Source organism: Schistocerca piceifrons, chromosome 2 (genome assembly GCF_021461385.2).
Source record: "Schistocerca piceifrons isolate TAMUIC-IGC-003096 chromosome 2, iqSchPice1.1, whole genome shotgun sequence".
Taxonomy (NCBI): Eukaryota; Metazoa; Arthropoda; class Insecta; order Orthoptera; family Acrididae; genus Schistocerca; species Schistocerca piceifrons.
The window spans coordinates 573,865,980-573,893,700 of record NC_060139.1 but is presented as its reverse complement, the minus strand read 5'-3'; the positions used below and the strand labels follow the sequence as shown (position 1 = coordinate 573,893,700).

Here is a 27,721-nt window from a genome sequence, read left to right as displayed (position 1 = left end):
CAAATCCTGACAATTCCCAGCAAATAAGTGGAAGTCAATGACATCAGTGAATGTACAAGTAAGGATATGGAAAATTTGGACACACCAACTGACAGTAATCCTTATCTCTCTACTCACAGTAAAGGGATACAAGAACAAAAATAAATTTATTCCTAAAGTCATTAACAGACCAACGATGAAAATATTATGGCATCAACATCTGGTAGTAATGCCTCTGGCTGTTGTGAAACATATAATTGTAGATCCACAAGACAGCAGCAAATGACTGGTGAAGTATGTACCATTATACAGTAAATGTAGCTTACAAATTTCCTCTACAGTGCACACTTACTTTTTAAAGACATACAGCAATGTTCCATCATGAACCAAGGGGGAGGGGAGGGGCGGGGGGCAGCTTGTGTACTTCAACAATACAGATAGCTGTATCATAAGTGGGGTTATCTGTTGAAAGGTCAGACTACTCCATGGTTCTTGAAGAGGGGTAACAGTCTGGATGAGTGACTCATCTGTTTTAACATTAGCCAATATGACCTCCTGCTGTAACTGCAGACAACTGAAAGCAAGAGGACATGCAGCTCTTTGTGGCTTAATGACAACAACCTCTAAAGTAAAATCGTCTCCCTTTGCATGTCTTTGCTGGGTCTACTCAGAAGAACATTGTCATTAGGAAAAACAAAACAAGCATGCTACAGGTTGTTGGGTGGAAGGTTATGTACTTTAATTGGAGAGGCAGGTTAGAGACTTCACTCCATCGTGGATTTTCCTTTTTAATGATAATATTATGGAAAGGACAATTGCCACTCACCATATTGTGGAGATGCTGAGTTGCAGATAGCCACAAAAGGGACTGTCAGACAAAGCTCTTAACAAACAGCTAGAGAGAAAGTTCGTTTCTTTTTAGTTCTGATGAAGGCCAATTTGGCCAAAAGTCTTTGTTGTGCCTATCTGAGATTCAGCATTTCCGCTGTCAGGGAGTAGCAAATATCCTTTTCATAATATTGTCAGACTTTAAAAAGGATTATGGATAGGTTTGAAGTTAGATTTAGTGAGACTCAATGAAGTGCAATGGCAGCAGAACAGGACTTGTGAATAGGTCAATGAAAAGTTATATGTCTAATTAAATAGGGCAGGAATAGGCCTAATGTTTAAGGAAACAGGAATGCTGGTAAATGATTAAACAGCATAGTGAACACATTATAGCCAAAACAGATACAAAACCAGCACCAACTACTGCAGTACAAATTTATATGCAGACACATCCTACAGATGAGAGAGAATGTGTGATGAGATAAAGGAAATTATTCACACAGTTAAGGGAGACGAAAATTTAATTGGTATGGGTGGCTGGAATTTTATTATAAACAAAAATAAAAATGAAAATAGGGGGAGGACTGTGGGAAAGGAATGACAGAGGAAGGTGCCTGGTAGAATTTTGCACTGAGTATAAATTAATCATTGCTAGCATTTAACAGGAAAATTTAAATTTGAAGACCAGAATTATTCAACATCCAATAATACTTCCATTCTACAAAATATGCTGTAAAATTTTAAGGAACATCATTAAAATGTCCACTGAGATGCAAGACCCAACAAAGTAACAATGCACACCACAACTAGACAATTTACAACACACTAACATTTAAGCTAAATGAATATTGTGACAAGTCACAAGTTGTGATTACTTTTAACAATCACTTTGTAAATGTCGCAGCAACAACAGGATTACTTGATTCTGTTGAAGAAGCAAGAAAACATATTAAAAACGTCATTCCACAAAACGTGCAGGAGATCCTGGGTAGTCACTACCAATGGGTGTTGAAGGTGGCAGCACCGGTCGACAGCCTGAACACTATTCAAGGAGTCTGTGCTAATTACTAATGACTCACCAGTGCAAAAACGAAGGCGGCTGAGGGCTTGAGCAATGGCCACCGATGGTTCAGCTGGGAGTGTAGTTCACAGCATCTTTGACATGTACAGGCAAAACTGGTCCGTCCATCGAGCATAGTCATAAGTATATGTCATGCCCCAGCCCAGAAATGCGTCACAGACATTCAGGAACAGGCAGCGAGAAACCAAAGGGTCTCTTGAAACTTTTGGTTTTAAGGAGAGGTCGAACAGGTCCAAGGATGGGGTATACACCATGGGGGCACAAGCGATTTCTCCCTGACAAGAGGCAACAGCAGGGGAAGATGGAGTTCAGAGCAGATGCTATGTATACAGACTACGATCTGACTCCAGACCTTGGTCTCTGTTGTGCGAGAGAGGACATGGTAGTTTGAATGCTCAGAGAAACTGCAAATCTTTACTACATAATTTCACAGTAGTCTTTAGTGCCTGCTTGTATGGGATATATACCAGCCTCCATGAGTGGGCTGTTCTCAGGGCTTGTTTAAAAGGCACCTGTGTTTTAGTCAGACCCAATAATGGTGTATCAGGTCAAACATTTGCAATGCTGGGCCATATGCCAGGCTCCTGTAATCAAGGTTGCCACAGAATCAGAGTTTTGAAGAGCAGCAAAAAATGAAGAGTGGTATACACCCCAGCTGGTGTTACCAGAGACAGCAAGCAGTATGAAGGTATGACCAGCTGGCAAAGATGTGAAAACTACATAAACTGGGTGTCAAAGATCAGTTCCAAAAATGATAATCTTCTGCCACAATGAGAATTTGATCACTGAGGTAGAGTTCTAGTTGGTGATCAACAGTATGACGGTGACCAAAGTGCAAAACATCTTGATGGTAGAAAACTGGGAGCTATGAATGAAAGCCCAGGATTGCACCTATTGTATGGCACCCTGCAGTCAGTGTTCAGCAACACCCACAATTGAGGAGCAATAGTAGATTCAAAAGTCATCAGCATACATGGATGGTGATACTGTAGGCCCCACAGCAGCACCAAGATCGTAGATACCCACTAAAAAAGTGAGCACACTCAGAGCACAGCCCTGTGGAAGCCGATTTTCTTGTACACATGGAGGAAAGTATGACAAGAATCAGGGATAACCATGAAGACCCTCGTATAGATGGTAACAATGATGTGGTGACACCATGTGCTGTCATAAGCTCTAAGAAAGTCAAAGAAGACAATGATAAAATGGTGATACCGGGCAAAAGCTCACCGAATAGCAGACTCTAGGCAGACCAAACTGTCAGCAGTAGAATGTCCTTGGCAGAAAAGCCCTGGGATAGGGCCAACAGAGCCTGAGACTCAACTAACACAACTGACAGCTCACCATATATTACGAGCAACTTGCAGAGTGCACTAGTGAGGCTAACTGGATGATAGCTGTGCATCTCAAAGGGGTGTGTACCTGGTTTCAGTACTGGGATGGTCATACTTTCTCACCACTGAGGTGGGAACTCACTTGTTGATCCAGATATGGTTAAAAATTGCAAGAATGTGACACTGGCAACCCACTGATTGAGTATATGACTGGATGCTGGCTGGTACTGGAGCAGTGCCTGGGCAAAGGGCTAGGGCACTGAGGAATGCCCATTCACTGAACAGAACATTACAAGAATCAAGGTGACACTACAAATGTAAAGGTAGTTACTGTACCCACTGTACAAGGGCACGATATGCAGGCTGATAATTCTCAGGTGCAGAGGCTCAAGCGTAATGAGAAGCAAAATGTTAAGCAACAGCATCTGGATCAATGTAGATGCAGATACCAGGAACACCCGTGGGGTACTGGTATCCAGAGAAGCATCGAATCTTCACCCAAATCTGCGAAGGAGGTGTATGTGGGTCAATGGTAGCAATGTACTGCTCCCAGCATTCTTGTTTGTTGTTTTATGAGGTGCCAGTCCTGGTCCACGAGCCATTTAAATGCAATGAGGCACTCCATTGACAGGTATCACTTACGGCTTGGAGAGCCAAGCAGTGGTCTCTTATCGTTAAGGCAATTTTGGTAGTCCAGAGCCATTTAAATGCAATGAGGCCCTTGATTGACGGGTATCACTTACAGCTTGGAGTGCCAGCCTACAAACTCTAATGGCTAAGGTGATTTTGGAGGTCCACCAAAGTACTGTTTTCTGACAGGATGATCCCAAGAGAGGATCGCTTAGCCAGGTGCAGAAGAAAGACTGCAGCGATATCTCCATGTGATGGAGAGCAAAGTGCAACAGCATTCCCGTCAGCTTTGGAGAGAGCCCATCTGAGTGGATGCCCATGCAAAGGACACTGAGGGGCAGTCAAAATGATCACTGTTGCAGAGGCATCTTGCACTCTCCAGTGGATGGATGGGAGAAGACCTGGGCTGCAAATGGAAAGACTAATGGCTGATTAAGACCCATGTGCCACACTGAAGTGTGTGGGAACACCAGTATGCAAGAGGAAAAGATTGAGCCCTGCGAGCATGTTTTTGACACCTTCATTGTGGCCACTGATCTTAATTCTACTCCACGAAAAGTTGGGGGCATTGAATCACCCAATATTTGAAAAGGGGGGGAGGGTGAAAACAGTGCAGACTATGCAGCCTGCAAAACTTCGTTATCAGGAGGGAGACATGCATTACAGATGGTAAATTCCAGAGATGTCTTCACATGACCAGCCACAGTCTCCAAAGTCATACTGAGTGCCATGTGTTTGTTGTAGACACAGTCCAGAACATACACGCAACCACCACCCTACGTGCTCTCATAGTCAGTGTAATTCTTAAAAAAAAAGCCCCACTAGGATGGAGGTCCACATTGCTGGAAAACAAGTTTCCTGGAGGGCAGTGCAAATAACAGGGGAAACAGACACAAGATGTCATAGCTCAGCCAAATGGCAGAAAAAACTGCTGGATCATGCTGTCAGTATCCTGAGGCAGTGTGAGTGTAATCAAGGAGGCACCTCACACCTCAGGGCCACCTGACGATTCTGGTTGTTAATATATATGATCAATACACATTTGCTCTGGATCAGTGTGTGTGAGGGTGGGGTAATGTCCAAGGTCACCAGGAATGGTGCCTCAGATACCAAGGTGGAAAATGCTGGGGTCTCTCAGTATATGGGCCACCACAATCTCCCTCTTTTTGGAAGACTACTTTTCCTTTGAGGATTTAGACTTTTGTGAGGGCTTCTCTGCCTCAGATTCTGGGACAAAGGAGGAACGCATAGTCATGTGACCTGCAATCTGTGTATCCCTCAGCCACCAGCTGGTATTTGGATGCAGGTCAGCAGTCCTTGGAAGGGCACCTCCTGAGTGACCCCTTCCTGCTAAGGAGTACCAGAGGAGAGCACTGCTTCTCTGGCAGTGGGTTGCAGACGGTGTCCCTGGTAGATAGGAAGTCAACTATCCCAAAGGGGATATGGGGGGAAGCAGTATGCGGACCCCCAGCCATCAGGGGAGTGGGTGTAGTCAGGCGGCCCTGAGGGCCAGAGGTAGAAGACATGGAGGGAGATGGCAGCCACTAAATATGATATCATAGAAGTAGCATATGTCATTGTCATATATGTAGGATGTAGTGATTGTATTTATTCTTGGCCTTTTGATAAGTGTGGTGGTCAAGCTTCCTTTTCTCACTTGAAAATAGTACCATCTGATGAACAGGGGGATGATGATTCCCACAGTTTACACAGATGGGAGGAGGGGCACAAGGAGCATTCATGTGCAACTGACAGCCACAGTCCCTACAGACAGGGCTGGCATTGCAAAGTGAAGATCTGTCCAAATTGCATGCACTTGTTGCACCACATGGGAGGAGAAATATATGGCTTGACATCACAGTGGTACATGACCACCCTGTTCAAATGCCTAGACGAAGCCTCCAGTGTCTAATCTTTTATCTTTTGGTCCCCGCGAAATGCGACAGATAAGATGCACAACTTGTCGCTCCAAATTAACACACAACTCATCAGTCTAAAAGGAGCTCTCAGTGGAAAATGATACCCTAACCATATTCAGAGTTTTATAGAGGTGGTTGTGGTAGGAATGTCAGCAACTTGTAGGAGACAAGCAACACCAGTGAATGAGCAGGGGAGGCCATTTTGAACAGAATGGAACCACTTTTAATTCTTGAAATGTCCGCCCCCGGTAGCTGACTGGTCAGCGCAACAGAATGTTAATCTTAAGGGCCCGGGTTCGATTCCCGGCTGGGCAGGAGATTTCCTCTGCTCCAGGACTGGGTGTTGTGTTGTCCTAATCATCATCATTTCATCCCCGTAGCTGAAGTGGCGTCAAATCTAAAGACTTGCCAACGGTCTACCTGACAAGAGGCCCTAGTCACGCAACATTTACATTTATTTTTTTAATTCTTGAGGTGTTAAATGAAGAGCAATGGTTTTATAGTCAAACTGGAATCCCTGTCCTAGAATAGATTAAGTATTGGAGTGAGTATTTTTTGTCTTGTCTCTCAGCCTTATGGTTCTCCCATGGTATAGCCAGGGAAGGGAACAGTTTGGGGTCACATCTCTCTATATTGTAATGTCTTAGCTCCAAAAGACACTGCTGGGGCTGTGCGCCCATCAAACAAAGAAAGTTTTTAAATTTGCTTCGTTGTGCATCTTCCACCATAGTACCACCCACTATGAGTGGGCCCTCTCCCCGTGGGCACCATCCAGCCACACCAAGAGGTCCTGACCAGTAAACTGTTGCCCAGAGCTCCATGTCCTAGTCGACATTCCCTGCACGATTCCAGCACAAAAGCACCATCCAATGGTAAGATAAGAGATGAAATAAGAATAGCAGAAATATAGGCTGGCAGTACAGAAAGGGAAGTAGCACTGCAAGGGCTGGGGAGCCCTGGTGGCCAAGCATATTAACACAAGAGATGGAATCACCTTTGGGGGGGGGGGGGGGGGGGGCATTTTCAGAAGTTGTTCTAACTTAACGAGTAATGTTGTCCCTCACCGGCACAGGGAATTTTTCTGGGAGGTATAAAATAAGCAATAGTTAAACCTTTCAGAAGAAATGTGACAACAAAGACTTCAACAATTATTGTCCAGTTTCTTTACTGACCTTTTCCCAAAATATCTGGAAATTTAATTTACTGAAGCGTAGTCTTACATTTAAGTAGAAACAAATTACTTAGAACATCACAGTCTGGGTTCTAGAAGGGTTGCTCAACTCACCATACATTACAAACCTTAAAACACTGACAGATGCATACTTAGTGGAGGACGTTTCACCCCCAGACCAGACCAGGCACATGGCATTAAGTGTGAGGGTCTGCTGCTGTCGGAGGCAGCAACACGGCAGTCAACATGTAGTAAAATCACCAGTTGCTATTTTCGTGATCTTTCTAAGGTGTTTCTGCACACCATGTTACTCTTAAAAAACTTATGGAATTAACCACTTCACATTCAAGTAACGCTGAGCAATTCAAACAATGTTGGAAAGAGAAAATTTTAACAAGTAGGGAGAAAGCACAAAGGGAGTGCAATAGGTCCACAACTAATCATTATATAAATGAATGACCTTCCACCTTCCATTTAACATTCAATACGCAGAATTGGTATACTCTGTAAACAATAATAGAGCTAGAATGAATCCCACTAGAAAGCAACAGGAGAAAATAACGTTTTTCAGAGTGTTATTAAATGGTTATCTGAAAAATGGACTCTCCCTCGATTTTGAGAAAAAATACCAGTCAGTTCTGTAGTAGCACACGGAGAGCAGCTTGTAAGTTGTGGGTGTACACAATGGTGAAAATGAACTAGAAGAAGCATATTCTCAATAATTAGGCTACTTTTGTTTCTCATACAATTGCAAATCTTGGAAACAAACAAATCAACCTCATGATACATTTTGCACATTTCCACTGAATACCATCTCACTGAGTAATTTTTTGGGGTAACTCATCAGTGTCAACTGCACAAAAGCAAACATTAAGAATAATGTGTGTTCAGGGAGTTCTGCATTACAACTATACTATAACACACATTCACTACCGAAATTTATCATAAATAATTCATCACAATTTAATAAGAACAGTGATGTGCATTTACTAAAAGACAATAGGAAAAATTACCTTTGTTACCCATTGCTGAAGCTGTCAATGGTTTAGAAAAGGAGTTCTATATGCAGCAACAAAAGTCTTGATTATTTGCCCAGTAACATATAATGTCTGCCAGACAGAAAAATAAGTTTTAAATACTACCTAAAATTTAAATACTACCTAAAATCATTTCTTCTGTACAACTTTTCCATAGATGAATTTTTATTTACAACTGGTAGCCTATAACATATGTTAACCAAGCCATTCCCAGTCATTTCCATGTTGTTGTTGTTGTCTTCAGTCCCGAGACTGGTTTGATGCAGCTCTCCATGCTAAACTATCCTGTGCAAGCTCCTTCATCTCCCAGTACCTACTGCAACCTACATCCTTCTGAATCTGCTTAGTGTATTCATCTCTTGGTCTCCCTCTATGATTTTTACCCTCCAATGCTAAATTTGTGATCCCTTGATGCCTCAACACATGTCCTACCAACCGATCCCTTCTTCTAGTCAAGTTGTGCCACAAAATCCTCTTCTCCCCAATTCTATTCAATACCTCCTCATTAGTTACGTGATCTACCCACCTAATCTTCAACATTCTTCTGTAGCACCACATTTCGAAAGCTTCTATTCTCTTCTTGTCCAAACTATTTACTGTCCATGTTTCACTTCCATACAGGGCTACACTCCATACAAATACTTTCAGAAATGACTTCCTGACACTTAAATCTATACTCGATATTAAATTTCTCTTCTTCAGAAACGCTTTCCTTGCCATTGCCAGTCTAAATTTTATATCCTCTCTACTTCAACCATCATCAGTTATTTTGCTCCCCAAATAGCAAAACTCCTTTACTACTTCAACTGTCATTTCCTAATCTAATTCCCTCAGCATCACCCGACTTAATTCGACTACATTCCATTATCCTTGTTTTGCTTTTGTTTATGTTCATCTTATATCCTCCTTTCAAGACACTGTCCATTCCGTTCAACTGCTCTTCCAAGTCCTTTGCTGTCTCTTGACAGAATTACAATGTCATCAGTGAACCTCAAAAGTTTTTATTTCTTCTCCCTGGATTTTAATACCTACTCCAATTTTTTTCTTTTGTTTCCTTTACTGCTTGCTCAATATACAGATTGAATAACACCGGGGAGAGGCTACAACCCTGTCTCACTCCCTTCCCAACCACTGCTTACCTGTCATGCCCCTCAACTCATAACTGCCATCTGGTTTCTGTACAAATTGTAAATAGCCTTTCGCTCCCTGTATTTTACCCCTGACACTTTTAGAATTTGAAAAAGAGTATTCCAGTCAACATTGGCAAAAGCTTTCTCTAAGTCTACAAATGCTAGAAATGTAGGTTTGCCTTTCCTTAATCTATTTTCTAAAATAAGTCGTAGGGTCAGTATTGCCTCACATGTTCCAACATTTCTGCGGAATCCAAACTGATCTTCGCCGAGGTCGGCATCTACCAGTTTTTCCATTCATCTGTAAAGAATTCACATTAGTATTTTGCAGCTGTGACTTATTAAACTGATAGTTCGGTAATTTTCACATCTGTCAACACCTGCTTTCTTTGGGATTGGAATTATTATATTCTTCTTGAAGTCTGAGGGCATTTCGCCTGTCTCGTACATCTTGCTCACCAAATGGTAGAGTTTTGTCAGGACTGGTTCTCCCAAGGCTGTCAGTAATTCTAATGGAATGTTGTCTTCTCCCGGGGCCTTGTTTTGACTCAGGTCTTTCAGTGCTCTGTCAAACTCTTCATGCAGTATCATATCTCCCGTTTCATCTTCATCTACATCCTCTTCCATTTCCATAATATTGTCCTCAAGTACATCGCCCTTGTATAAACCCTCCATATACTCCTTCCACCTTTCTGCTTTCCCTTCTTTGCTTAGAACTGGGTTTCCATCTGAGCTCTTGATACTCATACAAGTGGCTCTCTCTTCTGCAAAGGTCTCTCTAATTTTCCTGTAGGCAGTATCTATCTTACCCCTAGTGAGATAAGCTTCTACATCCTTACATTTGTCCTCTAGCCATCCCTCCTTAGCCATTTTGCACTTCCTGTTGATCTCATTTTTGAGACGTTTGTATTCCTTTTTGCCTGCTTCATTTACTGCATTTTTGTATTTTCTCCTTTCATCAATTAAATTCAATATTTCTTCTGTTACCCAAGGATTTCTACAAGCCCTCGTCTTTTTACCTACTTGATCCTCTGCTGCCTTCACTATTTCATCCCTCAGAGCTACCCATTCGTCTTCTACTGTATTTCTTTCCCCCATTCCAGTCAATTGTTCCCTTATGCTCTCCCTGAAACTTTGAACAACCTCTGGTTCTTTCAGTTTATCCAGGTCCCATCTCCTTAAATTCCCACCCTTTTGCAGTTTCTTCAGTTTTAATCTACAGGTCATAACCAATAGATTGTGGTCAGAGTCCACATCTGCCCCTGGAAATGTCTTACCTTTTAGTATCTCCAGGGTTCTTCCATGTATACAACCTTCTTTCATGATTCTTAAACAAAGTGTTAGCTATGATTATGTTGTGCTCTGTGCAGAATTCTACCAGGCGGCTTCCTCTTTCATTTCTTAGCCCCAATCCATATTCACCTACTATGTTTCCTTCTGTCCCTTTTCCTACACTCGAATTCCAGTCACCCATGACAAATTTTCGTCTCCCTTCACAATCTGAATAATTTCTTTTATTTCATCATACATTTCTTCAATTTCTTCGTCATCTGCAGAGCTAGTTGGCATATAAACTTGTGCTACTATGGTAGGCGTGGGCTTTGTATCTGTCTTGGCCACAATAGTGCGTTCACTATAGTAGTGAGAGATCTGAATGGGGGACTATTTTATCTCCGGACTATTTTACCCAAGAAGACGCCATCATCGTTTAACCATACAGTAAAGCTGCATGCCCTCGGGAAAAATTATTGCTGTAGTGTCCCTTTTCTTACAGCCGTTCGCAGTACCAGCACAGCAAGGCCGTTTTGGTTAATGTTACAAGGCCAGATCAGGCAATCATCCAGACTGTTGCCCCTGCAACTACTGAAAAGGCTGCTGCCCCTCTTCAGGAACCACACATTTGTCTGGCCTCTCAGCATATACCCCTCCGTTGTGGTTGCACCTATGGTACGGCTATCTGTATCGTTGAGGCGCACAAGCCTCCCCACCAACTGGCAGATTACCAGGCGTGAGTCGTGCTTCGGTAGCTCAGATGGTAGAGCACTTGCCCGCAAAAGGCAAAGGTCCCGAGTTCAAGTCTCGGTCGGGCACACAGTTTTAATCTGCCAGGAAGTTTCATATCAGCGCACACTCCGCTGCAGAGTGAAAATCTCATTCTGGAAACATCCCCCAGGCTGTGGCTAAGCCATGTCTCCGCTATATCCTTTCTTTCGGGAGTGCTAGTTCTGCAAGTTTCGCAGGAGAGCTTCTGTAAAGTTTGGAAGGTAGGAGACGAGGTACTGGCGGAAGTAAAGCTGTGAGGACGGGGCGTGAGTCGTGCTTCGGTAGCTCAGATGGTAGAGCACTTGCCCGCGAAAGGCAAAGGTCCCGAGTTCGAGTCTCGGTCGGGCACACAGTTTTAATCTGCCACGAAGTTTTAAACAACAGTTAGTGTATAGTTTTAAAGAGAGCATCAGGCAACAACAAACAGCGAAAGGAATAAAACAAAAGATGAACTGATGGCTCAGGGACAATAGTGAAGACGGTACGTCATATAAGCAGAAAAACAAGGTCTAGTAGAAACCCCTGGATGATACAAGAGATACTGAATTTTAATTGATGAAAGTGAAAAACATAAAAATGCCGCAAATTAGTGGGAATACAGACATTTAAAAATGAGTGAAAGGAAATGCACAATGGTTAGGCAGGAACATCTACAGGACTAATGCAAGGCTGTAAAAGCATGCATGACTATGTGAATGATAGGTGCTGCCTTTAAAAGAAAGAGGTGTTTGGCGGGACAAGAAGCAGCTGTGTGAATATCACGAGCTTCGATGGGAAACCAGTATACAGAAAAGACGGGTAAGCTGAAATGAATACGTAAGACAATCTATGGGTGTGACGTCAGTTCTTGGCCCGCCCATGAAATCCTTTTCCTAGGTAATACCAGTTTAGCACCCAATAGTACATTTCTTTGTGGGATTACAAGCCAAATCATCTATTAATATATTTTTTGTTTCATGTATTGGAGTTTGAAGTGTACAAGATTTACACATTTTGAAAAATGGTAATCCAATACCTGCAGAACAAGGGCACGAGCGCACAGGAGATCCATAATGACCATAGAATGACTATCTCACACACCCTAGACAACGGAGGAAGAGTAAACTGTGCTATATATGTAATTGAAACACACGAAATGACACGAGCTAAAAGAAAGCCACAGGGGAATGTGACTGGATGAACACTTACATGGCTGAGCCATGTCAAACTTTAAACGTGGGACAAATCACAAAACCTTAAAACTCTAACCACATTAGTTTGAACGTCACTTAAAATAGAAGGCAAATTTGTTAGCAAATCCACCTCTGCCTGTGGGTCAGAAAATAAAACACAGTCTAACAAAATGTGATGCACAGTGATCTGTACACTATGTGCACCACGCAGGGTCCTCTTGCTGGAGCAAGAAGCAATGCATCATAGGGCTGTGCCCTTTGCAAAGATGACCTCATCCTGATGATCTGATGAAGGTACATAGCAGCTGGGTTGTGCGCTTTATTAGACGGAGCACTGCCTGTCATTTCCAGCCATTCATCCTCCCATTGACATAAGACACTGTATCTCAGCAGCAAGGTGACAGCATACATGGGGTGGTACATCATGCTAACCGAGCATCGCCACATGCCTCCTCGGCTGCTACATCTGCTCTTTCATTCCCTGCAATACCCATGTGTCCTGGCACCCAGCAAAAACACTTCCTTAGGTGAGGATCAGATGGAGTACATGATACTACAATAAGAATTTGAAAGAGCACTGAAAGATTTAAGTGGGAACAAGGCCACAGGATTTATTGACATTCACTCAATTTCTGAGATTCTTGAGAGCCAACCATGACCCAACTGCTTCACCTGTCGTGCAAGGTATATGAGAGGGGGAAATACTGACTGACTTTCAGAAGACAGTAATGACTCCAATTCCAAAGAAAGCAGGTGCAAGTACTATTGAACCATTAATTGCAAAATACTGACATGAACTATTTGTGGGAGAATGAAAAACTGGTAACAGCCCACCTCAGGTAAGATTAATTTGAGTTCTGGACAAATGTAGGAACACACAGAGCAATACAGACTACATCTTGTCTTACAAAATAAGTTGAAGACAGGCAGGCACGTTTGCAGATTACATAAACCTTTTGACTAGGTCGACTGGCCTATATTCCTTGAATTTATGAAGCTAGCAGGAATAAATGCAGAGTGTGAATAGTTTTGTACAATTTGTACAGAAACCAATCTGAAATTTAAACATTTAAGGATGTGAATGGGAAGTGGTTGGTAAGGAGGGAACAAGACAGGGTTGTAGCCAATTCCCATGCCATCCAATCTGTACACTGCCCAAGCAGTCATGAATACTGAGAAGAAATTTGGAAATTGAATTAAAATTCTGGGAGAAAAAAATACAAACTGAGGTTTGCTGTAGGATTTAAATTTTGTCAGATGGCAAAGAAACTGGATGAGCAGTTGAATGGAAGGGACAGAGGTTATAAGACGAACAAGTGAAATACAGGTAGTGGAATATAGGTGAATTAAATCAAGTGATGCTAAGGTAATTATATTAGGAAATAAGGCACACAAAGTACTGGATGAGTCGACTGCTTGGGGCAGAAAAATAACTGAATGGCCAAAGATATAAAAGTCATACCAGTATAAGTAAGAAAAGCATTTCCAAGAAATCGAAACTTGTTAACACCTAACATAAAAGCAAGTTTTAAGAAGTCTTTTCTGAAGACATTTGTAATGAGTGTAGCTTTGTACAGATATGAAACATGGACAATAAGTTGTCCAGACAAGAAGAGAATTCACTTTTGAACCGAGATGCTATAGAAAAATGCAGATCAAATGGATAGACTAAATAACTGATGAGATACTGAACTGAAGATAAAAAAAATATGGCACTACTTGACTTAAAGAAGGGGCAGCTGACAGGACCTATTCTGAGGCATCTGGTCAAATTGGTAATGAATGAGTCGGGTGTACAGTAGTTGTGGGAGATCCAGGCACGAATAAGTAAGGAGGTTAAAGTAGATGTAGGCTGCAGCAGTTGTTCAGAAATGAGGTGAGTACAGGTTTGGCTAATGTGGAGAACATTAAACCAGTCTTCGGACTGAAGATGACAGAAACGTAGTACTGAATATGTACAGCAGTGTATATATAAAGCATGCGTTAACTAATCTTTGAACTAATGCAGCCATGGAACTAATTTGTGCAGTCCTTATGTTTTTTGATTACGTTAATTACTTTTAAATTAAATATATTGCACAGCATTTCACATATTATAGTTCACAAACACTGATTAATCCAAGCATTATCCCCTGTCCACCATGGGACTGAATCTTGCCTGGTATTGTTCAGAGCATGTGGCATGGTACAGAAAGTGTAAATGGAGCACACAAATGGGGTATCAATCTAGCGACAGTGAGGACTGAAAATGGCGAAATCAACTGACATAAGTGATAACAAAAGGTACAATGCTGCAGCCCAAAGAGTGGGAACAAGCATTTCTAAAATGGCATAGCACATGGTACTGTTGTGATCTACAGGAAGGGTTTGAAGGTAAGTGAAACCGGATCTTCAAGCAGGATAACTGAAGGACAGAATCATGCTACAGTGGAAGTATGACAGTGAACTCCTGTTGATGTCTTTGCCACCAAATGAACTTATATGAAGCCAATGGAACTATGAACTATTGGACAACAGCTCCACAATGAAAAACCATCAGTCCATAGTTTACAGGAATTGCTCTATGTGCGTGTAACACCTGATGCCACTTACCTCCAGAAGCCCGTCAGGTCTTTGTTGAATACACTGTCCTCATGATCCAAGGATCTTTCGGCACTTCTGGTTTCATGCATTGGAAACTATCGGGCTTTTTAGCAATATTATTTAGAAAATTAAAAGAGCAACACTTACAACCGATTGTGGAGTATCAACATTGGAACTGATTTACTATTTAGAATAGGAGTCAAACACAATTCACGGAAATGACCTAAAATAAAAACTAATATTTACTGTTCAAGAAATTTCATTTAACAACCACTGGTCTTTATAACTATTATTTCAGTCACTGATAGTGTTAAACTCCTACTTTGCAAGATGATCTCTCAGTAAATAGTCCATTATGTCGGTACCTACAGGTATCTGGAATTAAACACTGGTTGCAATTATCACAATACAAACAGTAACAATAATACATATGTTTACTGGGTGAACTTTGCAATGCTGCACTGTAATACACACGCAAGCAAATTGCCACTTGGCGTAATGGCTAATGAGAGCCAATGTAAAGGCATTTCCCATTTAAAATCACTGCCATCAGGCACCGCACTCAGCGTCAACTTTCTTTGCGCAAATATTACTTCAGTACGTTTTACAGTGTCCCAGGCTCCTCAATATCACCTACACCTTCATAACCAGCAGATTAGTTGGGTTGCAATTGTTGCACTTGCAGCATTAAAGTGAAAAGTTTGCAAACTAACATTTTTTAACACCAGAAATACAAAGAAGACATACTTGCTTTTTATGCTGACTGTTAGTAATACAGTTCAACACCCCATGAAGTAGCTGCCACAATTTTTGCATTTATGCCTGATAAATTGCCAACTTTCTATTCAAAATGTTGTTGACTAGAATAAGCTACTTTTACTGACCTTTTAATACGTAACTAAAATTAGGTCGCCATTTTGGTGTTTTAACTGCCCACTGCCCCCCCCCCCCCCCCCCATGGTGTCAACAAATTGTTTTAATGTACAGAATATTTGACAGTGCCAACTCTTCTTGTATAGCAGACATCTCTTCAAGGTTTTCCATGTGCTACAACTGACTTTTGAAGAATTTCAAAGATCCTACAGTTCAGACCTGATGTTTTTAAGTAAAAAGCTTTTATTCTACTGAAGTGGACATCCACCTTTATTCTTAAACAATTATCTACAAAATTCATTTCTATGACCTCCAACACAACATGTACAAATTGCATTACACAGGCAAAAGTCTTTTTGGGAAAACTATACTCCACACTGCTATTAATTAAGCAAGATGCTAAAATGAAATGTGCAAATTTCAATATGAAAAGCACCAATTTACCGTGTGAAGCAGATGTTTCAAAATAATACTAAGGTCTTGTGGATAAAATTTGTGAATTACGGGTAGAATAAATCCAGGTTTACACACTGTCAGTTCATTGCACCTTCAAAAATGGTTTCATTTTGTAATTTACAAATGTGAGGCTTGAAGAAAATTTCAGCACTTATACTGTACAGTAGTTCTTATACAATTATGTTTTAATTCAGCCAACAATACAGTAAATACATAGGTGTCTCCAATAGTGACATCTAAAATATTAACATCCTCAAGTTTTGTTTCACCATGCTGTATAATTATTCAAAGGATCACGAAGCACAATTTTGTGCTGCTAGCTGTAAAAATAAATAATGCTGGTAAAATGTGAACAAAGTCTGGGCACATATTCCATGTGCAGTCCATTCCATCACCGGCATACTTCTACCAATAACACTTTTCTTCAAGCTTCACCATGTTATCACTGTACTTTCTGTGACACTTCTAGGCCTCCATCTCGAGAGCTACACCTATCTTGTGTCCACCCTGGTTGAAATTCTTGCCGTCAATTAGCGCTGACAAACTAACTGTAATACCTGGATACAAGAAAATTGGTTACACACAATACACGAACACTCATTTACATAACAATTTAACAACTACATATTTCAAACAATGGAAAATTCAGAATGGATTGTAACAATATTAGAGAAGGAAAGTTGCTACTCACTGTATAGCGGATACGCAGAGTTGTGATATGCACAACAAAAAGATTCACACAATTATAGCTTTCGGCCATTAAAGCCTTTGTCAACAATAGACACACAAACACGTGCACGCACACAAAGTAGTGTGTGTGTGTGTGTGTGTGTGTGTGTGTGTGTGTGTGTGTTAAAGGCCTTAACTGCTGAAAGCTATAATTGTGTGAATCTTTTTGTTGTTCCTATGTGACTCAGCATATCCACTATATGGTGAGTAGCAACTTTTCTTCTCTAATACTGTTGCAACTACATATTTCCTAGTTGCGTATCATAAAAATTTGATACGCAGTTAAGTAAAAACCAACACACAAATTTCAGATCTGGAAAACACAACAAACTCAGAGCTAACATTAATATCACTGCATTAAGTTCTGACATTCATTTACAAAATTGTAATCACCTAACCAAATTCAGAAATGCCTCAGCTTCCATGGGTGACATGGCTCATTGCACTGTATGATTGTAGCGATGTGACAACAACTGTTTACTGTTATGTCACTGACATCCATCAAATGTTCATCTAACCCCTGTGCGAACTAGTGCCCAATTTGTAAGCACTAGTGTAATCCAGGGGTGCAAGCAATTTGCACAAAAATTTTGCACTCTGCATTCTGTTAGACATGTGTACACTTTTCACAAATTTATTGTATGGTTTACTGTATTAAACACTTTTCTCATGAGCACATCACCCTTATTTAATCAATCAAGTCTTCATGAAAGAAAAGCACTTGTCTGTATTCACTAGGAAAGCACTTTTTATGTTACATGAGAATGTTGCTCTGAAAAGCTGTGCATACAGTTAACACTTTGTATGAACTACAAAACCTTTCAACATAGGCAAACAACTGAACTACCCACCTGTGGAGAAAAATTGAAGATTCTACACTGAATGTACAATGTAATCAAATGAAATTTTCCAATACATTTTCCTGCTACACCATTCTGCCTGTCAGCATGTACAAGTCCACTCCCAAACTGTTGCTGCTTATTAACCCTGAATTGTAATAAAGTTGCCAGGGATGGAAGTTTTTACCTTTCTTACAATCCCCAATAAAATTTCATATACATCGTTTTTACCACAATATGAACCAGCAATAAGTTTTATAGCTGCCACAAGTCTCCCAATTCTGGGCAAGAGTGTACAGCAGCGGTTACACAGCCAATACCAGCTACGATTTGTTGCACTTTTACATGTTAAAAAGAGAGAACAAAATTACAGTAGAGAGAAGATTCTACAAGTTGAAACAAACATGTATTTTACAGTACAATGTACAACTCAGCATTTCAGCACTTTGCTTTGCTTCTCCAAAGGAAATGTCATCTTTACAGTACCATCCACTTCTCACTGTATTTGTTTATTTCAATTCACACTCCACCTTCCAAAAAATTTTTTATTTTTATCAGAAATTATCATCACCACCCTACATTTTCCTCATTTCCGAACTAATCAGGGAGAAATTCCTATGAAGCTTTTAATCTTACACGCCTCTCAGTTCCTTACAGTATGCTAATGCCTGGAATGATTATCCTGCCTCATTTTGTTTAGCTTAATTTAGATCTGTCAATTTCATTGATATGACAAGAATCCCCTCCCCCCCCCCCCCCCCAATGAACACACATATTAGTCATTGCTACTTGCAAAATCACGGCAATTTTAACACTTACCTTCACGGATTTTCTGTGAGTAACCTATCCCTATCTGGCTGGCATTATTAACTTTTGCTCTAATAGAGGATTCTCTGTCAATAGAATATTTGCATCCAATTCCAAAATTGGTTTCATTTGTGCCTGCAAACCACGCTAGTTGGGCTCCCGCTTCTAGCTGGGAGTTCACTTTCTGATAAATCGATCCACCAAATTCCTGCCCATCATTCCTGTAAATTGAAGATTTATCAATAACAGTGCTTTAAAAATATTACAATGCATTCCAAGAGCTTTTTTCACAATGTGCTTACTACTACATACAACAAATATTTCACCTGTTCTGGGAAGTAAACCACAATGCCTATAATGTGCCTACCAGTAAGCCAAAGAATTGTTTCAATGTTCCAAAAATGACAATCCGATCAACACGGCAGCATGCTTCCCCCTTGCATTTTTTTGGTGTTCTGTTATCCCCCAATCTTTACAGTAGCGCAAGAGGAAGAAATTTTGTTATATGCAAACAATGTTACAATTACACGACAGTTGAATCATACATTAAAACACCTCTCTGGGAGCACTGGATCACACATACCATCAGCCTAAAAGCCACTGTGAATAGAGCACACTGATGACTGACTACATTTATTTATCAAAAAATTAAGGCAAAAATTACCAGAAGGTCAAGTTCTGTGACCAACACTAAGTGTTATCCTGTTTCAAAAACAGGCAATTCCCTCTACTTTTATATTATTAGCTTATAGCTCAAGTACTTACACATTGGTATGGAGAATGAAATCACTAGCCGAGTATCCAAGGGAAATATTGTTTTTAGTTAGTTTGGATTTCTGACTGTCAAAGGCAGTCTGGTAACCTACTAGCCATCCTGAAAATTTAAAAGTTAGCTGTGATATAATGAAATATTCAAAATATAAATGACTAATTTCATTAACTTTCTTTTATGCAATACAAGGTACTTTATCAAACTCTTACCATTATAACCAAGAACAGTTGCTACTTTAACATTAGGACCTGCCAAAATCAAATCAACGTCCATGTTAACTGCACACATATCGTTCTTAAATTCAGTTTTTAGGCAGCCTGACTTGCTCCTGAAACAAAAACAGAAGTATGACAAAGTGCAACAATACACTATGATGTTAGCTTTAAAAAAGCTTTCCTTACCCAGTTTGTGGTGCAAATGTTGAGTCCAATGAAATTTTCAGTCCTTTGGCAAGGTAATTGTCAACACTCACTTCCATGCCCAATGTATTATCTGTGTTCCATTTCTCAGAAAATACCAGTCCTGGAAAGCACGAAGTTAATCATTTATTAATTCACAATACATCAACTGAGGCATATATGATGGCTTAATTTGTGTACATCTTTCTTATTCTTTTATCGCATCAAGATAAATCTTCACAAGGGTTTCCTATTACGTTACAACAGCTATGATGAATTCAAGAACTTTTTTAGTTATAATTCTTTGACCTTGCCTCTGCTCCTCCTCCAAAATTTAACAGCAGGAAACTAATTACAACCTTGTTTTTAATATTACTTCATGTTATTTTCCTCAATGGAACGGCTGATTGTTCACACTTAAAACAGGTTGCATTTAACTATAAACTTTTTTTACGCAGAAATGTATAATGACAGTTTAGTTACAAAACCACTTGTTCACTGTTACACAAGCAACCCACAAATACTGCAGCACAACCAATGAAACTAATGTCCCCTTTCAGCAACACAAGGAAACAACAAAGTTCAATAAAATGAACCAATGTTGCAGCAGTGTGTAATTAGAAGATGGTGAACTATCTTCGACATATTTGGTGTCAGCTGTACAATTTCTCCAGCATACAGGAATGACAACAGTATACTGCAAATTGTCTTGTAAGCTGCCTGCCATGAAGTATAATAGTGCTTAACACTGACCACTACAGAAACTAAAATTCACGCTAATCAACAGAAACTATCACAGTCCTCCGAACACAAACTTTATGGCAGAAGAGTACAAGTAAATGAGATTAATGACAAAATGAGATGTCAAAATTTTATTGTCAGACTTAGGAATGAAGAGAAGCTCTTACTAACAGTGGAATCATTATGACACCTGCAGTTATGTTTCATTGTGACACTGAACTGAACAAACAAGCATCATTAGTGAAATGCTGTTTTAAGAAACTCTTTCCTGTTTGTGTCATCTTGACATCAATAACTCATCTTCACAGACTGTGAAAACACTGAAGTTATTAAGGTAGTTAAAAGATCATAACCAACATGGTGAGTATACTCTACATCAAGTCTTAAGCACGTTCATTTGTAACAACAACAGAGTTGCACTGAAAATAAATCACACCAACAAACTTTTACAAGTCTCAGATGTCCACAAGAGACAAGCAACTGTTCTTTTGTTCTGTGATGCTACTAACACTATACCCAGGCTGCTGAAAACTTTGCACGTGACATATGGGTTTCAAGTTTGCAGTGAAACAGGTTGATAAGTGAAGAACAAGAAGCATGAGGCACTGGATGTGGGATATGAACCAATCTCACCCTGGTAACCGCTGCCAGTCGTGATGTCACAGCTTCCACATTGCTGGCTTTGTTTGGTGTGAACATAAACAACATGCATTGTGATCGTTTCGCCCCCGTGTTTGCGTTGCGCTCTGCTTTGTTTCACTGTGGCTTATGCAATGGCATAGGTATGTTTGTCTACATGAGCAGCAGAAATAATACTAATGGACAGCTGTAAGTTCCTGCTGATAAAGTTGTGGAACGAACATCTAAAGTTCTTGGAGTTAGTGCAAGAACAGTGGTAAGCATGGGATATTACTGCAAAAGTTGAAAGATGTAGACGTGAGTTGTAAAAATTCTGGGATGCCTTTATCAGATAACATAAACCAAGTAACTCCTGGAAATAAGAAAAAGCAGCCTCAACCCATCACTGACAGATTCTCTCAAAACTGGTTCAACTCGCTGGCATAGCATTGTTATTGGAAAGTGAACTTTTCAGCAATTAGAAATACTACTGAAAGCTGTGCTGAAAAGCATGGCGCTCTGTTACAAAGTGGTAGACAAACACAAAGTCCTGTTAGAAAAGGTATATACTGTTATGGCTCTAAGCATATTCTTGTACAAAACTGTGGGTGAAGACATTCATTCAATCTGTGTTTGTGATACAATCAAGAAAATGGGTTTGGCCCTGATTCCAACTACAGGGACGATAGGAAGCTGGCTGGATGTGCACCATTGTTGCCGGAGATCTTGAGTGAAAAGCTATAAATATTGGTCAACTTTTGCATCATTATCTTTTTAAGACAGAGTGAGAAGTTATTACTTATTTTGTAAACTATGTGCCATATTGTTTTCAAGATATCGGTCATCATCAAATGCTTATTTTCTGCATTTCTTTACTCCGTTATCAAAAGCGTGTGCTTCTTTACGATTATACATACATTATTGTGCATTTGTTTATTTTCTGTCATTGTGATAGCAATTCCAAAATGATTTATTATATATACTGTTATTTCTCAATAGCTTATATTTATGAGATGGGCAGAAAACCATTGTCTATTATTGGAAACATTGACTTTAGCAAGCACTACGTAATTTGGGTTTGTTTGGCTGCCAGATTATTCATAGTACATCAATTTTTCTTTAGCACAGTGGAAGTTTCACTGCTGCTTTGCAGTCATGGCAGTAGTGAACCTTTCTAGAAAATTGCCAACACAAAGTCCCCCATCTTTCCTCCATCAGTTCATCATACAGCTCTTGTTTAACTACAAAAAGCACTCATTCCAAAACTAAGCACAAGATAAACATAGCTCCAGCAACCACCCACTACCCAAAACACATTTCCTGGTTGCACAATGTAGTCACAGCAGTCCACTACTAACTTACAGACAAAGACCTGTCAAGGTTTGCTGTTATTACACACCACTGGAGGAGTATAAAGCGATTGCTGAGACTGAGAAAATGCGGCCATGCAATGCGTAGGTATGTTCGTCTACATTTCATCTACAGAACAGTATGCAACTGTCAAAAAGAAGGAAATAGCATTTTCAATGCTAGAAGAGGAAAAAGGTAGGAAAGATTATCTCTAGAAGTTGGAACCAACTCAAAACTTATTGTGGTTCAACATCAACATGCATCTAAGTTGTGAATTCTGCAGTCCACTCAATGTGTCAAACTAAAGACCACTAGGATTCTCATATTTCAGACTTAAGCTGTTTAAAGTTTTACCAACCAATTTGAGGACTTTATTGTTTATTTAACCTTCATTAAGATTTTTAATTTTCAGTATTAACCTAATGTTACTGATGTATGAATAAATGTAACTTTTGTGAATATTTTCTAGCTTCATTTCCTAATTTGTTTGATATACTAGATTTAATGACATGAGAATTCATTTCAGACTTTTAAAGCTAAGACTGCTCTCATGTTCATATTAATAATATCAAAAAGTCCTTTTCTTTTAGGCACTGAAGTAATCAACTTTCAAACAACTGAGTTAACTATCAAATGGGAGAGATACAACAAGCTTAGGCATTTTACATCAGACTAATGTCTTAGGAAAAAGCATTCTGAAATGCATCAGAACAGTTATCCACATTACAAGTACAGTAAAATAAAGTGAGGTTTTGTTCAAAATTGGGGCACCATCACGGGGTCACTAACTACAACTCGAAACTAGGATTACATTGTACAATTAATTATCTCCCAATACCTACATAAATGCTGGAACTATCAATACCAGCCATCTGTTTTGACCCTTGATAGCAAAATGGCAGACTTCTCAATTTAAGACCAAGGCAGGCATTTATAAAAATGATAATGTATACTATTAAGTTCACAATGACCAGTTTCAGCTTGCTGCCATCATCAATCACTGAAGACATGATCTGCAACAAATATCAGAATGGTGATCTGATGATGGCAATAAGCTGAAACTGGCAACTTTCTCTGCCTAGTCTATACAATCAAAACTGACATTTACGAATACACCAGACATTAACCACTCACTAAACCTGAATACATGTAAAGTATGTGCTATAGCAAAACTATTGCTATTCTCATGACATCACAGTCTACCACAAATTATTAATCCAATTTCAAAGCCCTATATCACGCATATTAATACAAGTACAAATATGACCGAGGAAAACACTCACCAAGTTTGCATTTTGCACTCTACAAATGTTCCACTAGTGATCCTCAAGTCACATGACATGTCCAAGCAAAAGTTAGTTCCATGCCTTAGTTAACAACAGCCTGTAAATGGTCATCAGAGGAGCACTGATGTGTTCTCTGCGGAGTTCCAGTGTTCTTGGTTGCAGGAGTACTCATGTACACACAATCCTTATCTATTCCCAAAATGAGAAAAAACCACAACGCATTACGACAGGTGAGTTGGGGGGGAAAAAAAGGGAACAGGGCCACAACATCTTCACCACTTCGCCCAATCCAACGATGAGGAAGAACATTTAGGAAGTAATGAATATCAATGCTCAAATAAGGGTGTGTCCTGTATTGTTGGAAGATGAAATCTTACCGAGGTAAGAGGTAGCCCATCACAGTCTTTGACAGGAGGAAAACAGTCCATAGTTCATACAGCTTCTTCTGCAACACTGGACAGAAAGCATTAACGTTCAGCAAACCTCATTCATGCACTACAATTTAATGAGACAGTTCAGTGCCCCCATGCACATACTACATTGTGATGGAAAAGTGAAGGCATACCCATAATCTTTGTTTTAATTTTAGCATAAGCTGCAAACTGTACAGTTTGAAATAGAACCAATGTTGCAAAATGTCCCATACTTTTCTGTTTACAGAGACAATCTGCGTGTGTAAACTGTTGATACAAAAACAATGCTCTATTTACATGGTGTTTTTTTCTGTAATTCCTTTTGAATGCATGCTGCACTGTAGCAGCAGAAACATCTCACATATTCCAACACATAAAACTTTGTTTTATTGGTATTTTGTCACTGCACTGCACTCTTAATGCCCATTGTTGGCCACAATTTAAACACTGAATTAGCAATTCTATTCACTTATGAATCACATTTGTACATTTAATACTTGGGAAAATATAGAACTCAGAAAACAAATGACTCATTTATAGCAGACCTTTATATTAGCAGTGCACTGTTTGACACACATGATGTTGCACGCTAAGTCAATAGTTAAAGATGGCATCATGTCTATGGGCTCAACCAACCATTCACTTCAGATTCTTCCTTTCTGTTACTCACAGGATTATGACAGCTTTGCATCATTACTCAGACCTGACATATGTACACTAAATGTCACAGCAAACCATGTACCAAGTAAATATATTATCCCACTGCTGTACAATGTAGCACCTGATTACATCTTTAAGACTGGCAATTAAACTCTCCATGGAGACTGACCCAATCATCAATGTAATGTAGAAAATAACTATTTTCCCATATCTTACAAATGCAAGGAAACAGGATTTTACAACTTTTAATGAGAAATCTTAGAAGAAAGGACAATTTATCTGAGAAATTCAGCAAGCTCTTAAAGCAACTTCACTTCACAACAGATCCAGAAAACCAGATGAAATTTATATTCTTAAAGACTTACAAATTTTCAGCAGAAATGATACTATTGAGACTCAAATCAAATTGAGAAAATTACAACTGGAAAGAATGAAACGGAACTGGGTGGATCTCAAGAGCCAAACAGTACAGCCATCAATGAGAAAGAAGGTTTAACAACTCATGTGGTCAATAAAGTTAATAAAAAGGGGGGGGGGGAGAAGAGAGAGCGAGTGTGTGTTACAAATACATCAACCAAGACCAAATGGCGGAAGTACTCAAAGTCAAACTAAACCAAATAACAGATTTAATAATTGTTGACAGGTGCTGGTAGCAGTGCTGCCGACATGTAGCCATCCGCATTTGACAAGGTTTTGCGTGTGCTTGCAATGCAGAATATGACACTTCATGAACAGCCACAAGTGGGTGACAGCTGGAACCTACTAATCGACTCACTGAAATGTCAATCACAAAATTACTGTGTCAAAAAGGATAGCATAATCCATCCTGTAAGTACGGCAGATTTTCACAGGTAGCACAGTTTTCTATTCCTGTTCAGCATATACACAATTCAAACCAAATGGAAATGCCCACAACCATTATAAGTTTTAGAGGGTGATGTTGAGTGAGCAAGCTCAGTACTTATTTGCTGCCTTCGTACCTAGCCTTGTGCTCAGGTGTCTACAGGTAAAATGTGACAGGAAGGCAGTGCCTACAGTTGATCAACAAATACAGCACTCTTCACAGCACAAATGTTTTGATTATGGCACAGTAAAATGAAAAACTCATTAATAGGTAATACAGAACAGTACAGTACCGTAATAATCGGAGGATGCAAGCAAGCACAGAAAATCTAAAATTATTCAATCTCCAAAGAAACTAAACTTAAGAGCTGAGGCATATGTACACTCACAATGCACTCTCTTACATTACCTAAGTGCCCATTATTTAGCTTGCATAGTGACACTGACAGCTTGACAGGGTACAATTGTGTTTCAAGTTGCACATTGTAAAGACACCGCTGTAGACTAAGGCATCAACATACTTTCGATTAGTATGTTACAATCAGAAGCAATTGCTGTTTTTCCTAGTTTCTTCACCATTCTGACATGCAACAAAACTCATGAGACTAAATATTCTGACGTTCCAAATTTAGTTCACCCAAATAACCGTCGTTTAGTATAGAACATTTTTTAATCGTGGGTCAACAGTTAATATAAATGCAGTTCTTCTGCAAACCCAACACTGAACATAACTACGTAATTTCATGCATGCAAATCACAGCGAACAAGCTGTATCTGACAACTTTATGGTATTGTAAGAGCAGCATAAAATTCTTGGTAAGTATGGGAACTCTATGATGGAAAAATTCAGTCGTATACTGTATTCGTCTTGTTACTGCCAAAACTAAGAATTGCAAGTAGACGTTACACTTACCATACTCTTTGATTCCGTACTTAGTTTCCAATGAACCGAACAGTTTTCCTGTATCTTGATTGGAAAAACCTCCCATTGAGAATTCAACTCCAGAGGCTGACTTTGTTTTACAATCAAGCTTAATTAAGCCGAAATGATAACCCTTTCCAAACACGTTGCGAGCGTCTTTACCCAAATCGGAGTAGGATGGTGGTGCCATTATCTGCGAAACAAACATTTTTTTAATGCAAAAGTTTGGTCTGCTCCATAAGCTCATATACAATTACTGATTAGCGTGATCAAATGTTGTAATCGTCACAAGTTCAAAAGCAAACGTTAGCTAGCGCGGCCCTCGTGGCCGTTAAAGATTACACATGTATGAAAATTTATTTAACATTTATGTCTAATGAGTTTGTCAAGTAGACAGAAAAGCCTTTTCTGTGTTTATTTCCTAATATTTTAGCACTGTTCAAGTAATGAGATGAAAAGGCTATACCGGTAGGTCACGCCACACCGCAACTGATACAAGTCGTTGCACTGCAATAAAACGTTAGTCCACAGTTGAAAATTAAGACAGTATCTGAGAGTGCCAGTATACGAATAATGTGTACTTACGACTATTATAAATAATTCAGTTACACAATTAGAAACTTCTATCCACAGGCAGAGCACCACCGTGAACTTGGGGAAAGGGAAGTGCACTGCGCAAGTATTCTGAAAAGCAAGTGATGTCGAGAGTACTAATTACAAATAAATATCTTCGAAGGACAAAATATGTAAAAAAAGAGTTAATTAATTTTAATTAATTATAATGTGATGCAGAACCTATTAAATTAAACTGATATTGAAAAACGTAGCTTTTCGTAGCCTCTACCCCAAAGTTGACCTGGGAGAGATTACATGACGCCATTTTTTGCGTGTGTAGAATGATTATGTGGCGGGAAAATTAAGCGTCTTTAGTATCTATAACTGCTACTTACAAATTAGTATACCATACGCTTAAAGTAAAGTAACATTTTGTTACGGGGTAACACTAGAAAAGTTCCTGATCGTGTACTTATTTATATATATTACTCACACTGTTAAATTGTCTTCTTTTCACTTTCCTTCAGTATGAGCATGCATGTTTCGTTTGGA

At 39.6% G+C, this 27,721-nt stretch overlaps 1 protein-coding gene across 1 annotated transcript; it reads right to left on the bottom strand.

Annotated features, from left to right (window-relative positions):
- Positions 1–16,403: 16,403 nt before the first annotated feature.
- Positions 16,404–27,304, bottom strand: LOC124777285 (voltage-dependent anion-selective channel-like). The gene is made up of 7 exons (XM_047252630.1): positions 27,200–27,304; positions 26,606–26,807; positions 19,785–19,905; positions 19,593–19,711; positions 19,377–19,485; positions 18,624–18,832; positions 16,404–16,793 (listed from the first exon to the last, which is right to left on the bottom strand). The coding sequence occupies exons 2-7, from the start codon at positions 26,802–26,804 to the stop codon at positions 16,702–16,704; spliced, it is 849 nt and encodes a 282-aa protein (XP_047108586.1). The 5' UTR covers positions 26,805–26,807; positions 27,200–27,304; the 3' UTR covers positions 16,404–16,701.
- Positions 27,305–27,721: the final 417 nt, after the last annotated feature.

Bases quoted from the DNA above. Each gene is read 5' to 3' on its own strand.
- LOC124777285 (XM_047252630.1), bottom strand. From the start codon at position 26,804: ATGGCACCACCATCCTACTCCGATTTGGGTAAAGACGCTCGCAACGTG. The intron at 19,906-26,605 runs GTAAGTGTAACG...CGTGCTTTCCAG, and splicing joins GTACGGAATCAAAGAGTATG to GACTGGTATTTTCTGAGAAA. The intron at 19,712-19,784 runs GTAAGGAAAGCT...TTTTTGTTTCAG, and splicing joins ACATTTGCACCACAAACTGG to GAGCAAGTCAGGCTGCCTAA.